Consider the following 15,225-nt stretch of genomic DNA (forward strand, 5'->3'; position numbering starts at 1 on the left):
TCTGGGAAGATGAATCCGTGTCCACGCCTCTCTCAGTAGAGCCGCCGTTTAGGTGTGTGACATTCTGCCCTTTCATGTGGGCAAGCACCTTTCTCCGCTTGAAGCTTTCCCTCAATTTGGAACCACACATTCCCATCCGAGGCACCATAAAATTATACACTACAGAAGCAATAGAATCTTACAGCACAGAAGGAGGCCATTTGGCCCATTGTGTCTGTGCTGGCTCTTTGGAAGAGCAATCCAGTTAGTCCCACAACCATACTCTTTCTGCCTCAACCCAGCAATTTTTTCCCCCTTTGAGGAAGTATCTAATTCCCTTTTTGAAGCTATGAAATCTGCTTTCACCTCCAGGCAGTGCATTGCAGATCATCATAACTTGCTGCATAAAAACAAATTCTCCTCATCTCCCCCCCTCTCTCTAGCTCTTTTGCTGATCATCTTAAATCTGGTTGCTGACCCTCCTGACAGTTGGAAACCGTTTCTCCCTACGTATCCTGTCAAAACCCCTTGGGAGCGCCTAGGTCTCAGGTGTCAGCCTGCGCTGTACTTTCTTGACTGAAGGTCAAGCTCCCAGTGCACTGTCCCGTCGCTGGGGTGTGTGGGCGTTTCAGTCCTGATATCAGCCTTTCACCCTGAGCAAGGGGAACTCCCTCACAGCATCTCCTATTTCTAGTACAGGAGCGTTGGACTCCATCATAGTCCTTAACACCAATGATTTGAGCGAGGGATCTATTCAGTGTCCCCCATCACTTGGGGCAGGGTTTTTAGGTTGGCTTGCAGGCCGGGGAACTGACCATCACCCGCGATCGGCCCCCGGCCGCGATTTCACGCTGGCCGGCCAGTTAACAGCGCTGTGAAGCTCGCGCTGCTGGGGCGGAAGGAGGGCGGGCGCTGATGGACACACGGACGCAGTGGGGGAGAGCGTGGAATGAAAGCCCCCTGAAGGCAGAGAGCTGCCTCAGGGAGCTGAAGAATTTAAAAGCAAGCGATAACAATTTTAAAATCCGGGGAAAAAAAATGTCCACGTGTCAGAATCAGTCACGTGAACATATACACGGTGAAAATCCTGTCCCTTCGTTTTAACGTTTGTTATTTAATAACCTCATCCCGCCCTTGGGTGAGGTTTCATCGAAAATGCAAAGCCCGCCCGGCAGATTCACCCGTCCGCCGACCGGAAGGTTGTTCGGACCACGAAAAATTCGGGGACAATTGGAACATTAATGGGCTTCATTTGCCCTCTTAATTGTCGGCGGGCACACTTCTGACTTTAGCGCGCGCCCGCCAACCGGAATTTCGCGCCAGCGCGGGATGATGTTGGGAAGCTCGCCTGATGTCATCACTCGCTGTTCTACGCTGGAGTGTCGGGCACGTACCCCCACGCCAGCCTAAAAAATTCAGCCCTCGGTTCCTGGAGCCCGTTGACGCAAAGTGAAGAGCTGAGTCGATGTGTTTGTGACCAGTCTCCGGCTGGTAGGATAGGCAGTTCCGGCCATTCGTGGACACCCCCCCTCCCCCTCCCCCTCCATCTCCTACTGCCTCACCCAGTCAAACAGCCATTTCCCCTGTCTCCAATACTGGTGAAACTGATAAAGAAAACATTCAAAGGAAGTTCGAGGAAAATGTTTTCCCCTGGGTGTCGCTCACAGTCGTGCCCAGGAGATTGACCTTTAATTGCCGGACAGTCCGAGACAATCCTGGAGGGTTGGCAACCCCACATGTCCTGCCCCGCAACGCCAGATAGAATGACATTTAGTAGCCGGGCACCAATACCCTCTGGCCCTTATTCCGGCCATGTTGGTAGCTGACCCAGATTTGACCACCTTTGACCCTTTGGCAATGTCAACTAGTTTCCAGAATTGGGGGGAAAAGGGGGGTGGGGGAGGAGGGGCACTCCGTACCTACAGTCCCTCACCATGCCCCAGCCCAAAACCGTACTGGCGAGAATGAAGATCCACCCTCGGCGCTGCCTCTCCGTTGTTTTGTGAAGAATTGCTTATTACCTTCTCTGACCGCGATGGATACTAATCGTGTTTTCTGGCTGCTTTCCTTTTCAGGGTGAGCCAGGTCGAGACGGTGTTGGATTGCCGGGTCCACCTGGACCCCCCGGAATCACCTACGGCGGTGGCAGAGTAAGGCCTTCCGTTTCTTTTAGCACAAGCCCGCGCTCCATCGCGTGTACTAACTGGGAGAGGTTTTGCGAGAGTCAGTTTGCAAAACCTGAAGCTGAAATCCAAAGGGTTGGGAATGAATGCCACGGCTCCCTAAAGGTCCTGGTTAGAAAGCATCTGGAGTTCTGTCCTGGTGCCGTACCTCAGAAAGTACATGCTGGCCGTGGAGGGAGGGATGCAGTGTAACTCTTTTGAGCCAACCAAATAAACTACATTCACTGAATCAGGGACAAAGTAAAGAGCAGCCCCTTAAAGGGAAACTGCAAAAACAAAGACAACATTTAAAGGGAACTTGCAAACGTTAAACCAAAATGTGATTAACAGGGTCAGTAAAACACCCCAGTCCCCGTGGTGCCCACGGAAGGCCTCGGCATTGCCGGCAGACACCGCGTAGGGATGCGGTGTAGATTCACCAGAATGACATTGGGACTGCAACGGTTAAATTGGGAGGGCAGGTTGCAGGGACGAGGCTTGTACTGCCTTGAGGGTAGAAGATTAGGAGGTGGAACATTGGACTTAGGAGCAGGAGTAGGCCATTCGGCCCCTCGAGCCTGCTCCGCCATTCGATAAGATCATGGCTGACCTGGTTGTGGTCCCAACTCCACTTTCCTGTCTAGCCCCCCCAATTGACTCCCCTCTCAATCAAAAATCTGTCGAACTCGGCCTCGAATAAATTCAATGACCCAGCCTCCACTGGTCTCTGGGGAAGAGAATTCCACAGGCTCAGGACCCTCTGAGGGAAAAAAAAACACTTCTTCTCACCTCAGTCTTGAAAGGGAGAACTCTTATTTTTAAACTGGGTCCCTTAGTTCTAGTCCCCCCCCCAACAAGAGGAAACATTCTCTCAGTATCCACCCTGTCAAGTCCCCTCAGGACCTTAAGTGTTTCAATGATATCAACTCTCATTCTTCGAAACCCCAATGGGTATAGGCCCAACCTTTCTCATTGAGGGGGTTTAAGATGATTAAATGGTTTGTTAGGGTAGATAGAGAGAAACTATTTCTTTGGGTTTTGGTGGGGGGTGGTGCATGTCCAGAAGAAGGGGTCATAACCTTAAAATTATAGCTAAGCCGTTAAGGGGTGATATCAAGAAGCCCTTCTTCACACAAAGGGGGAGTGGAAATCTGGAACTGTCTGTCCCCAAAATGATGTGGAGGATGAGAGTGGATTGAAAATTTCAAAGTCTGAGTTTGACAGATTTTGGTTAAGTAAGGGGAGTGGAACCTTCTGATACAGGTCAGCCATGATCTAATTGAATGGCACAGCAGACTGGAGGGGCTGAATGGCCTTCTCCTGTTCCTATATTCCTGACTTCGATGTGGCCCAAACGCAGAGGTGGTATAAGAAGGGTTAACTTAATCCGGGGGTGGGGGGAAGGGAGGCTGCTGGCCTGTCATGGGGAACCAAGAGGCGGCGGGCCTTCGCAAAGGAGGTGAGGAGGGGCTCTCGCTGGCTCTCCAGCCGGCAACCAAAACCCCCGTCGCCTCCACAAAATTCCGCCCACAGCTGACGGTGTCGCCGTCCAATTGAGGGTGGTGGGCTGTCTCTCGAAGCTGGAAGGCCAATAGGAGGCCCTCCAACATGAAAGAAGCTACAGCCTGCCGTTTGGGTAAGAGAGAGAGAGGGAGAGAGAGGGGGGGGGGGCACCTTCATCTTGACCCCAGCTTAATCTTAAATTTCCACAAGTTGTCTTCAGCAGCCTAGCAACCATTGTGGAGGGGGAAGGCCTCAAGGCCTACTACAGTGCTGGCACCCCAACCTGCCGCCAGGCAGCTGGGCCTAGTTCCCGACACCTTGGCAGGCCTATCTAAATAGGCAATTGAGGCAAGTTAAATCCCCTCAATTCGATACCTGCCGCTTGCGGACGGGGTCTTCCGACATGGGTACCGCCTCGGGGAAAATGACCGAGGGGACTGGATGGCGCCGGGAGTCCGGCCGGTGACACAAATTTTCGCACCCACCCGTCATACGGGAGTGAAAACCGTGCCGGTTTATCGAGTCCTCCTGCTGCACAGGGTCGCTGGGGAAATGACCTGGTCAACAATTTGTGCGGAGGGGTCGGGGGGGAGACAAGCGCAGGGGAAGGTGCACCTGGCCAGATATCGACAAGCTCGGGGGAGGTGACAAGAGCCACCTCTGCAAGGAAGTAGAAAACTGCGGAGTCGGGAGCTCCTCTGAGGCCCGTGTTGATGTGCCTTGTCGGGGGAAAATAGGGGAAATGTTTCACTGCATGAAAATTAGAGTTTAAATTAATATTCAGTGCAATATAATTATTAACTCTTGTCTCTCTTCAGGCGGTCGATGGCCTTACAGTTGTGCCTGGTTCAGAGGTAGGTAGCATTCCATTACCTATCAGGTGGTATAAAATTGATGGACAGTGGAAGGTCAGCTGATTGATCAACCTTGCCTCACATTCACCATCGCTAGATAATTCTAATGGAAAAAAAACCCTGAATATTCAAACTCCGTTTTGGGGGGGCTTATATTGCTGCTGACTATTTCTTCTTGGGGTGTGGGCGTCGCTGGCTGGGCCAGCATTTATTGCCCATCCCTAATTGCCCCTTGAGAAGGTGGTGGTGAGCTGCCTTCTTGAACCGCTGCAGTCCCTGTGGTGTAGGTACACCCACAGTGCTGTTAGGGAGGGAGTTCCAGGGTTTTGACCCAGCGGCCGATATATTTCCAAGTCAGGATGGTGAGTGGCTTGGAGAGGAACAGTGGAAACAGTTTCTCCCTCCGCACTATCGAAACCCCTCATCATTTTGGACACCTCTGTTAATCTCCCCGTACTCCCTGTCTGAACAATCCCCTTCTTCCTCACCCCTCCACATGACCAAACTTAGGGATAAAATGAACAGTGATGGAGTTTACCAGAATGCCAGTGAAATCAGTTTAAGGGGATGTGCGTTTTTACATCTTTTTCTCGGACTGCACTGTTGCTTCATCTACACCGTCTTGGAGTGGGTAACGGCCAAAAACACATTGAGCTAAGACAGTGCATTCACTGTCATCATCAGTTAGGCGTTCATCACTGCAAGGGGTTCAATTCGATGAGTGCTGCTAGGCCAGACTGGCTGAGGGTGCAGATGGGTGACCCTCTTCCAGGTCTCTAACTCTGTATCTCCACCAGGAGGCGGTGAAGGGACGAACAAGCCTAGCGCGAGTTGTCCCTCCATTGCTGCAGGGAACTTTTTTTTAAAAAACCTACTGTCACTATTGTCATGTGGGAAACTGCAAATACACGCACAGCGAGATCCCACAAGCAGAAATGTGATCACGGCCAGTGAATCTGTTTATCGCGATGCTGGTTGAGGGATCGGGTCAAGACACGGGCAGAACTCCCATAAAACCATAAGACGTAGGAGCAGAAGTAGGCCATTCAGCCCATCGAGTCTGCTCCGCCATTCAATGAGATCATGGCTGATCTGATAATCCTCAACTCCACTTTCCTGCCTTTTCCCCATAACCCTTGATTCCCTTACTGATTAAAAATCTATCTATCTCAGCCTTGAATATACTTAACGACCCAACCTCTATGGTAAAGAATTCCACAGATTGACTACCCTCTGAGGGAAGAAATTCTTCCTCATCTCTGTTTTAAATGGGTGACCCCTTACTCTGAGATTATACCCTCTGGCCCTAGACTCTCCCACAAGGGGAAGCAACCTCTCGGCATCTATCCTGTCAAGCCCTCTTTACATCCACCCATGGCCATTAGGGGTTTAACGTCTCACCTGAAAATCAGCACCTCTGACAGTGCAGCACTCCCTCAGTGCTGCCGTGTAGTGTCAGTCTGCATTATTGTAGCTTAAGTCTCTAGGGACGGGGCGATTTGAACCTGCAACCTTCTGGCTCAGAGGCGAAAGTGTTACTGGTGAGCCAAGGCTGACTGTTGCAGTTGCAAATCAGGGTCGTACTCATCTGTGGTGTACGCTGGCCCGGCAATCGACTGGTCGTCCTGGGTATTTTATCTGTCAAAGTCGAATTGAGTAATGCAGGGGTGGCGCGGTGCCACTATTTTCATCATCTGCTTCTCTTCCAAAGGCTGGATGTGAGTAATGAGATGAGAATAGGGCTGAGGGAAATGACTCTCACTCACTGTCACTCAGTACTTCATTCTTGTGGCTACGCTCAGTTTTAATATTTTGATTTCATTCTCCCCACTCCCCCAGGGCCCCGGAGGACTGAAAGGTGAACAAGGATTCGCGGGTGTCCCCGGACCAGCAGGGCCAAAGGTAGGCTCTTCAGCGTTTATATAGCGCCCTTAATTAACATGGTAAAATGTCTCAAGGTACTTCACGGGAGTGTGATCAAACAAGATTTGGCACCTAAGGAGAGATGTCCCAAAGCTCAGTCAAAGAGGTAGGTTTATTAAGGAGAGTTTTAAAGCAGGAAAGAGAGGTGGAAAGGCTCAGGGTGGAAACCCCAGAGCTTTCAATAAACCGGTATTCAAATGCCACGTATTCCAGGTATTATCCAATTCCCTTTCAATCTGCTTCCACCATTGCCTCAGCCAGAGCATTTCCGATCAGAGCAACTCGCTGCGTAAAAATAATTCTCCTCCTCTCCCCTCTGGGCTCTTAAATCTGCGTCGAATGTTTACCGACCCTCCTGCCTTGCAGCAACAGTTCCCCACCCCCCCCCGTTCGCTCCATCAAATGTTTTGTGTGGGACTGAGCTGTGCGGACCCCTGCTCTGTGTCGAGTTTGCCGATCTCCGCCTTCTTGGCTGTGTGCCCGACCCAGCACCAACATTTGCTGCGTCTCGTTCCTGGGCCTAGTTGGGAGAGTTTCGTTTCTCGTTCTTTCTCAGCCTCTGGCCGGGCCAGCGTTTATTGCCCCATCCCCGATCGCCCTTGGGAAGGTGGTGATGAGCCACCTGCATGGCGGAGGTGGTCCCAAGCCCCCCATTGAGTGGGAGTCCCAGGGTCGGGATCCAGCGGCGATGAAGGAACAGCGATACATTTCCAAGTCAGGATGGCGTGTGGCGCGGAGGGGACCTGGAGCTGGTGGTGTTCCCGTGCGCCTGTTGCTTTTGCCATTCAAAATGGTGGATGTTGTAGATTTGGGAGGTGCTGCGATGTCAGGTTTGAATCTAGTTCCTACTCTCTGATGGTTGAGTGGTTGCCTCTCAACTCCAACTTGAGAGAGGATCTGGAGAATCGAATCCTGTGTAACACACCTCCCCCAGCCCTCCCCTTTCCACATTCCCTCCATGACTCCCTGGTTCACTCCTCAATTACCACTAACACCCCATTGCCCAATGGGGGTCATTATCTATTGAGGGGAGGTGGGGTGGGGGGGAAAAGCTAAATAAAGGTGTTCTCCTGCGATGCTGATCGAGAACCTGAAGATCATTTGAATGGGCTGAGTGGACTATCCAGGTTCTAACAGCATCCAAAGCGGGGTCAAACCAGGAAATGCTGGAAACGCTCAGCAGGACGGCCAGGCAGCATCTGCGGAGAGAGAAACAGGGTTAGCATTTCGGGTTGATGACCTTTTGTAGGAGCCGGGAGATGCCCCAGATGCACAGGAGAGATTGCAACAAGTTTGAAACGAGAACAGGGGCAGTGAAAGGGGCAAAAGAAAGGAAAGGACGACAGGAGAGGTCTGTGATAGAGTGAAGGGCAGGAGAGATGAAAGGAAATAGCCTTCGCCAGTGCTTCTGACAGGTCTGCCCTTTTTTCCCCCGACCCCTCTGTGGGTTTCGGGGCACTTGACCGTGTCTGCCACATCTCCCACACTCCTGCTCTCACTCCTCTCTCTCCCTCCCGGAACCACAGGTAGGTCTCTCTTTGTCCACACCCTTCCACCCCACCAGCGGATCATCCTCTGCCATCTCTGCTACCTCCAGTGTGATGCCACCGCCAAACACATCTTCCCACCCCACTTCCCCTGTCAGCATTCCGAAGGGAACATTTCCCCCGCTGCTCCCTGGTCCATCCCTCCATCACCACCAGCAGCCTGCCCACTTCCTATGCAAGTGCTGGGGGTGCAAGACCTCCCCTTTGGCCTCCTCCCTTCCCACTTACCCAAGGCCCCGAATACTCATTCCAGGTGAAACTGTGATTTACTTGTACTTCTTCGTCTATTGTATTTGTTCCTTCTAGATGCAGTCTCCCCTGAGCTGGGGAGACCAAGCACAGATTGGGTGACCCCTTTGCTGAGCACCTCTGTCCGGTCCACTCCACAAGTGTGACTCGGAGCTTCTGACCGCCTGTCATTTGAATTCTCAGGCCCGCTCTCACTCTGACCTCACTGTCCTCGGCCTGCTGCATGAACCTCAGCATGAGCTCATAGAACAGGACTTCATCTTTCAATGAGGCACTTTACAACTTTCTGGGCTCAACATGAAGTTCAACAATTTCAAATCATATCCTCAGTTCCCAATTATTTTTCTTGTCTTTTTTTATTATTTATTGCTTTTAGACAGCAGCCATTGGTGATGAATCCTCTGCTGCCATTTACACCTCCTCTAGATCCAATTTTGCCCCATTAACACCCCCTTTTGCCTTTCACTGTCATCCCTTTTGTCATTTAATCTCTCCTCCTCCCTACCCTGTCACAGACCTCCCCTTTTGTTCCTTACCCACCTCCCCTTCTTCTTTCCCCGCTTCTCTACTTGCCTAAAACCTGTTACATCTCTCAGCCCTTTTCTGTTCTGATAGAAGGTCATCGACATGAAACGTTAACTCTGTTTCTCTCTCCACAACGGCTGCCCAGACCTGCTGAGCTTTTCCAGCATTTTCTGTTTTTATTTTGGATTACCAGCATCCGCATTATCTTACCTTTACGCCACTGTCGGCACCTTCTTTAGTCTTTAACACCACCATTAACACTCCCTCTGTCTTGTGCCCATGACATCTTTATCAGTCTCTCCTTAGCTTCCACCTATTCCTGACCTTCTATCTCGCTCCAGCTGCTCCACTCGCTCTTAAACAGTATAAAATCCATCGCATTTCTAGTTTTCTTTAGCTCTGAATAAGAGTCACACGGACTCGAATGTTAACTCTGTTTCTCACTCCACGGATGCTGTCAGCCCTGCTGAGTTTTTCCAGCTTTTACGGTTTTTATTTCAGATTTCCAGCATCCGCAGTATTTTCCTTTTTATTCTCCTTTTTGGGGCTGGTACCCAAAGCAGAGATCGGCCAATATTGCTGGGATATCCTCAACTTAAAACCCTTCAGGCTTGCGAACGTTATGCTAAAGCTGCTGATCTGAAACAGCTCCTCTGCAGGTCATGGAGCCATTACAACACAGAAGGGGGAAGGCCATTCGGCCCATTGAGTTCATGCTGCCTCTCTCCAGAGCGATTGAATCAGCCTCCCTACTCAGTCTCCTGAAGGAAGAATAGGAGTCAGGATCGTTATTTTCCCTAGTGCTTCACTGCAACGTTTTTTCCAAGATATTTTAACTGTCTGCCCTGTTAATAAAAATAGTCTTATTATCCTTCCTTTTCAGGGTGATAGGGGAGAGCCTGGCCATATTATTGGCCCTGATGGAACCATATTGAACACCCTGCTTGCCAATAGCGCCGGATCGAAGGTAAGATGTTGCCGATCCTGAGCAGTAACTGTGGCCTAGCCGGGCAATGCCAAACCTCAATATCTTCCCTCATGAGGGACAGCAGCAGGCAAGGCCCTGCCCTTGAAATGCATACGCTTTGCAGCCCAGAACCAGAACCAGTCCATGCTGATGATCTTTTTTTAAAAATTCTTTCAGGGGACGTGGGCAAGGTTTAGCCTTTGCTGCCCCTCCCTAATTGCCCCTTGAACTGAGTGGCTTGCTCGGCCACTTTCAGAGGGCAGTTAAGAGTCAACCACACATTTGCTGTGGGTCTGGAATCACATGTAGGCCAGACCGGGTAAGGACGGCAGATTTCCTTCCCTAAAGGGCATGATGGTAGTTGTCATGGCCGCCATTGCTAAGGCTATCTTTATATTCCAGATTTATTAATGGAATTTCAATTCCACCAGCTGTGGTAGTGGGATTTGAACCCATGTCCCCAGGCCCCGGATTAGTAGTCCAGTAACATTACACCACCATCTCATGCTCCACCCGAACGTCTTCCCACCCCTCTTCATCTACCCGAGAAACGTATCTTTCTATCCCTTCCCTCCTCGCGTACTTCTCTAGCTCCCCTTTAAATGCATCTACACTAGTCAGTGTCTGGTAGCTGCGCTGCAGCCACCCCCTGTGCCAACGAGTTCCACCTTCTCCCCACTCTCCGAGGAAAGGAGTTTCTCCTGAATTCCCTATTGGATCTGTTCGTGACTGTCTGGTATTTACGTCCGCTGGTTTAGATCTCCCCCCGCAAGTGGAAACATATTCTCTGCAGCTACTCTGTTGGACCCCAATGTAGCATGTAACCCCTTCATGCTTCCTTAAATAAGAGCTCTTTTATCAGTAGGCGCTCTCTTTTCCAAGCGAGCCCCCAGCCTGTTCAGCCTTTCCCGATAGGTAAAATCCCTCCGTTTGGGATTCATCGGTAAAAGGGGGAGGCGGGGGAAGTATTTGGTCTGTAAGCCAGCACTGAACGAAGGTAAATAAAAAAGGAAAAAATAATAGGGGAATTGAATATACAAGTAGGGAAGTTATGCTTTGGGACACTGATGAGACCACAGGGCACTGGTGAGGCCACATCTGGAGTAGTGTTTACAGTACTGGTCTCCTTGTTTAAGGAAGGATGTAAATGCGTTGGAAGCAGTTCAGAGAAGGTTTACTAAACTAATACCAGGTGTGGGCGGGTTGTCCTATGAGGAAAGGTTGGGCAGGCCAGGCTTGTAACCGCTGGAGTTTAGAAGAGTAAGAGGTGACTTGACTGAAACCTTTAAGATCCTGAGGGCTCATGACAGGTTGGATGTGGAAAGGGTTTTTCCTCTTGTGGGTGAATCTAGAACTGGGGGGTTACTGTCTAACAGAGATGAGGAGATATTTTTTTCTCTCAGAGGGTAGTGAGCCTTTGGAACTGTCTTCCTGAATTGGCAGTGGGAAGCAGAGTCTTTAAATATGTTTGAGGCAGAGCTAGATTTGAAAGAAAATGTGTACCTAAGGAAAGGCACTCATAAACTCAGCAATTGTCATGTTAACTGCAAATGGAGGGAACTGAGATTCAACAGCTATGAACAGCCAAATCAAAGGGAAAAGGAGTAAAGGAAACAATGTTAACTGTATGTCCTACGTCACTGAAAGATGGCTCAGCTATCCTGGGGTTGAGCGTTCCGAAGAGCAGCAGCTGATCAGTAAACCATGAGATGAAGATGGCTGCATTGAGGGTTGAAGGTAACACAGCCATTGACAAGGGGGGTGAAAGGTTATCGGGGGGTAGGTGGGAATGTGGGGGGTTGAGGTTACATTCAGATCAGCCATGGTCTTATTGAATGGCGGTGCAGGCTCGAGGGGCCGAGTGGCCTACTCCTGCTCCTAATTCGTGTGTTAGTATGTATGTAGACACTTTACACTAGCTGGAGGTGCATGTAAAAGGGTTATGGCTCCGAGGTGTCCTTGGGTTACCAACCCTGGACCCATTCCTGGAGGTTTCGTTACGCCGCCTAGTCAAGCAGTCTTTCCCCCCCTCATTTCCATTTTTATAGCCACTTTCTGAGGGTTTTCGGAGAAAATGAAAAAAGCACAATTATTTTTCATGCCCCCTCTGATTTTTGGGTTTGTCGGGAAGATCGGCCTTCAGTTCCTGGGGAGTCCAGGACAATCCCGGAGGGTTGGCAACCCCCCCCCACTCCGAAGCTCCCCCCAGTTAAAGGCAGCCGACCGCTCAGTGGGTCCCCAGGTCCCGTCCAATGCGACCGCCCGCAAACTCCAAGCAAAGAGCGAAGTCATCCCCTTCTCCAGACCAAGGAATGGGGTCGTGGAACGGACGTCCGGATAAAGCCGCTAACTCTGTGTCATCGAACTCCTTGGAAGGCAGGAGCTGGCCAACTCGGTTAGCCTCGGGGAAGAGGGTTCAAGTGGTGCCTGAATGGTACAGGAGTCGGGGAAGAGGGTTCAAGTGGTGACTGAATGGTACAGGAGTCGGGGAAGAGGGTTCAAGTGGTGACTGAATGGTACAGGAGTTGGGGAAGAGGGTTCAAGTGCTGACTGAATGGTACAGGAGCTTCGTGTGACTAAAATGTTTCCATTAGGTGATCCATCAGGTAGGGTTTTTTTTTTCATTCTTTCATGGGATGTGGGTGTCACTGGTCAGGTCAACATTTGTTGCCCATCCCTAATTGCCCTTGAGTGGTTGGTGGTGCTGGCCACAACTCATATGGTCAAGTTTGGTTTAATTCTGGCTATTTTCTTTAAACTTACCTTCCCCCATGCAAGAGGAACTTCAGCAGAAAGGCTGATGTGACTGGCCTGGTAGTTCCAAAGCCTGGACTAATGCTCCAGATTTCAAATCTCAACACGTCAACTGAGGGATTTAATTCAATTAATCAATAAATCTGTTAATTAAAATGTTAGTCTTGTTAATAATAACCATGAAACTGCTAGATTATTGTAAAAACCCATCTGGTTCTTTAGGGAAGGAAATCTGCCATCCTTACCTGGTCTGGCCTACATGTGACTCCCAATCCACAGCAATGTGGTTGACTCTTAGCTGCCCTCTGAAACGGTGTGGCAAGCCACTCGGTTGTACCAAACAGAAACAAAGTACTGTGGGGGAACCTACGCCACATGGGCTGCAGAGGTTCAGTGTTTCTATTGTAGTTGGGTGACATGCATCTTTTGAGACTAGAACGGTTTCCTTTGTCTGGTGTACAGCATCCATTGTCAGAGCAGGAGAGCCTCCCTACACGCCAATGGTGATGGATCAATATCCTAGTCCGATTCCAATGGTGAAGGATCAATATCCTAGTCAGATCCCAAGGGTTAACATCTTGGATCCAAGATTCTGTACAAAAAGGGGACTAACTCTAAGTTTAGGACAGTCAGTAATTAGATTAATTCCATTTATTGTATTGCAGTGAGTGATTCACCATCCTCAACATTTTTAACCTCCTGTTGAAAACTCACATAACATTACACAAAAAAGCTGAGAAACCCCAGCCTCATGTCTGTCATTTTTGACCTTAAATATGAACATGTAATGTTGAACCTGATTATTCACCTCTCCACTGCCTCTAAGCCCAGTCTGCTCACTAAACAGCAGTGGTGTATCAATGGGCTACGTTGTTTCTTCACCTAGTTAAGATATGAAGCTGTTTCATGAGAGGGGTAACTGAGAGTTCCTAGAAGTGCTATCCAGTTCCCGAACTCTTGTTCTGACAGGAATTGGGAACAGTACAGGCAAGTCCAGTCGCTTGGTTCCTTGACGATCACTTATTAAGTCGGTTGTCCAATGAGAAACAAGCGTCCACCTTAGCCAATCAGGTTCGTCCTTCTAAGGCAGTGGAATGCTTTCTGATAGGCCACCATGATGTAGCAACCACAGTTGTGTCTCCAAGGGGATGATTATCTGCTGTTGAATTCGTTAAACTCTCTGCCGGTTGACCTGTCCTTCGGACGATGTGTAAAAGTTGTGTTGCAGCCTCCTCCTTTACCCTTTCATGCGATGTGGGCATCGCTGGCTCGCCCAGCGTTTGTTGCCCATCCGTGATTGGTTGAAGGAAGAGCAGTGGCTTAGCACAGCCCCATTCCCCCCAGCTAAAATTTATCATTAGTCCGGGGGCTTTTGTCTCACATAGCTCTGTGGAGTGAAACAATAGCAGTCACGCTAAAAAATTGCCTTTGCACTTGACCTTTCCTTGAATCTAAAGCTTTGTTGAATTTTTTTGCTGCAGGGTGACCCTGGCATTCCGGGATTCATGGGCCCACAGGTAAGGTCACTGCTGTCAGGAATAATGGCATCTCCTAATTCTCATTAGCAGAGTCCTACTAACATTTGACACCATGTTGCGTCTACCCTACACTAGTTTGAAACGGCTGCATCTTGATGGGTTAAGATGTCCGTCTCTCTCTAATAGCCTGAGGTGACTTTGCCTTACCTCCCATCACTGAACTGTCGTCTACGGACTTTAGGACAATATGTTGTGCCAGACTTGGTTAAAATACTGTTAAACCTTTTTGAATCCAGAGGCACAGTGAGCTGACATCGCAGTACATCGAGTCGTAGAGTTATACAGCACAGAAACAGGCCCTTCGGCCCTTTGTTCCGTGCCGGCCATCAAGCACCTATCTATTCTAATCCCATTTTCCAGCACTTGGCCCGTAGCCCTGTACTGGGGAGGAAACACTTGGCAAGCCAATTGTAAACGCTGGGTCATAATTCTAGACATAGTGCAGTGTTGATGCATTGGCGGCTGTGTAGGTGAATGTTTACTCTACCTGACTGAGAGCTCAGCGGCGAATACTAAAAGGAGCTCCCAGCTTGTTCAAACCCAGCTCGAACTGGATGAAGGGACCTCCTCCTCTTGTAGAATCACACATAAGGACATAAGGAAAAGGAGCAGGAGTAGACCATTCCATCCCTCGAGCCCACTCCGTCATTTGATGCAATCATGGCTGATCTCCAACCTCAACTCCGCTTCCCCGCCCGCTCCCCATCTCCCTTGGTTCCCCGAGAGAGCAGAACTCTCCTGTCTATCCCAGCCTTAAACGTATTCGGCGATGGAGCATTCACAACCCTCTGAGGTAGAGAATTCCAAGGATTCACATCCCTTTGAGTGAAGTCATTTCTCCTCATCCCAGTCCTAAATGACTGGCCCCTTATCCTGAGACTGTGCCCCCGTGTTTCAGACTCCCCAGTGGGTGGTAACAACCTCTCAGGGTATACCCTGTCAAACCCCTTCAGAATCCCGTGTGTTTCACTGATTCACCTCTCATAAATAAAGACCCAATTTACCCAGCCCCTCATGCCATAGAAATTACGGTAGAAGGCCATTCAGCCCTTGTGGTGCGAATGTTGTCAGCTCTAGCCTGGATATTGTCCAGCTCTTGCTGCATTTGGACATGGACTGCGTCAGTATCTGAGGAGTCGCGAATGGTGCTGAACATTGTGCGATCATCAGCGAACATCCCCACTTCTGACCTTATATTGGCAGGCAACTCATTGATGAAGCAGC

General features: G+C 49.8%; 1 protein-coding gene across 1 annotated transcript in view; it reads left to right on the forward strand.

Annotated features, from left to right (window-relative positions):
• LOC144673056 (uncharacterized) overlaps window positions 1–15,225 on the forward strand; it is a gene marked incomplete at its 5' end in the record, with an annotated part of 72,908 nt that overhangs the window by 34,211 nt on the left and 23,472 nt on the right. Inside the window, 5 exons of the mRNA XM_078535053.1 lie at window positions 2,055–2,129; window positions 4,463–4,498; window positions 6,338–6,400; window positions 9,626–9,709; window positions 13,945–13,980. Coding sequence (XP_078391179.1) covers window positions 2,055–2,129; window positions 4,463–4,498; window positions 6,338–6,400; window positions 9,626–9,709; window positions 13,945–13,980 — 294 coding nt within the window. The remainder of the gene's footprint in view (window positions 1–2,054; window positions 2,130–4,462; window positions 4,499–6,337; window positions 6,401–9,625; window positions 9,710–13,944; window positions 13,981–15,225) is intronic.

Source organism: Cetorhinus maximus, unplaced genomic scaffold, assembly GCF_964194155.1.
Source record: "Cetorhinus maximus unplaced genomic scaffold, sCetMax3.hap1.1 HAP1_SCAFFOLD_225, whole genome shotgun sequence".
NCBI lineage: Eukaryota > Metazoa > Chordata > Chondrichthyes > Lamniformes > Cetorhinidae > Cetorhinus > Cetorhinus maximus.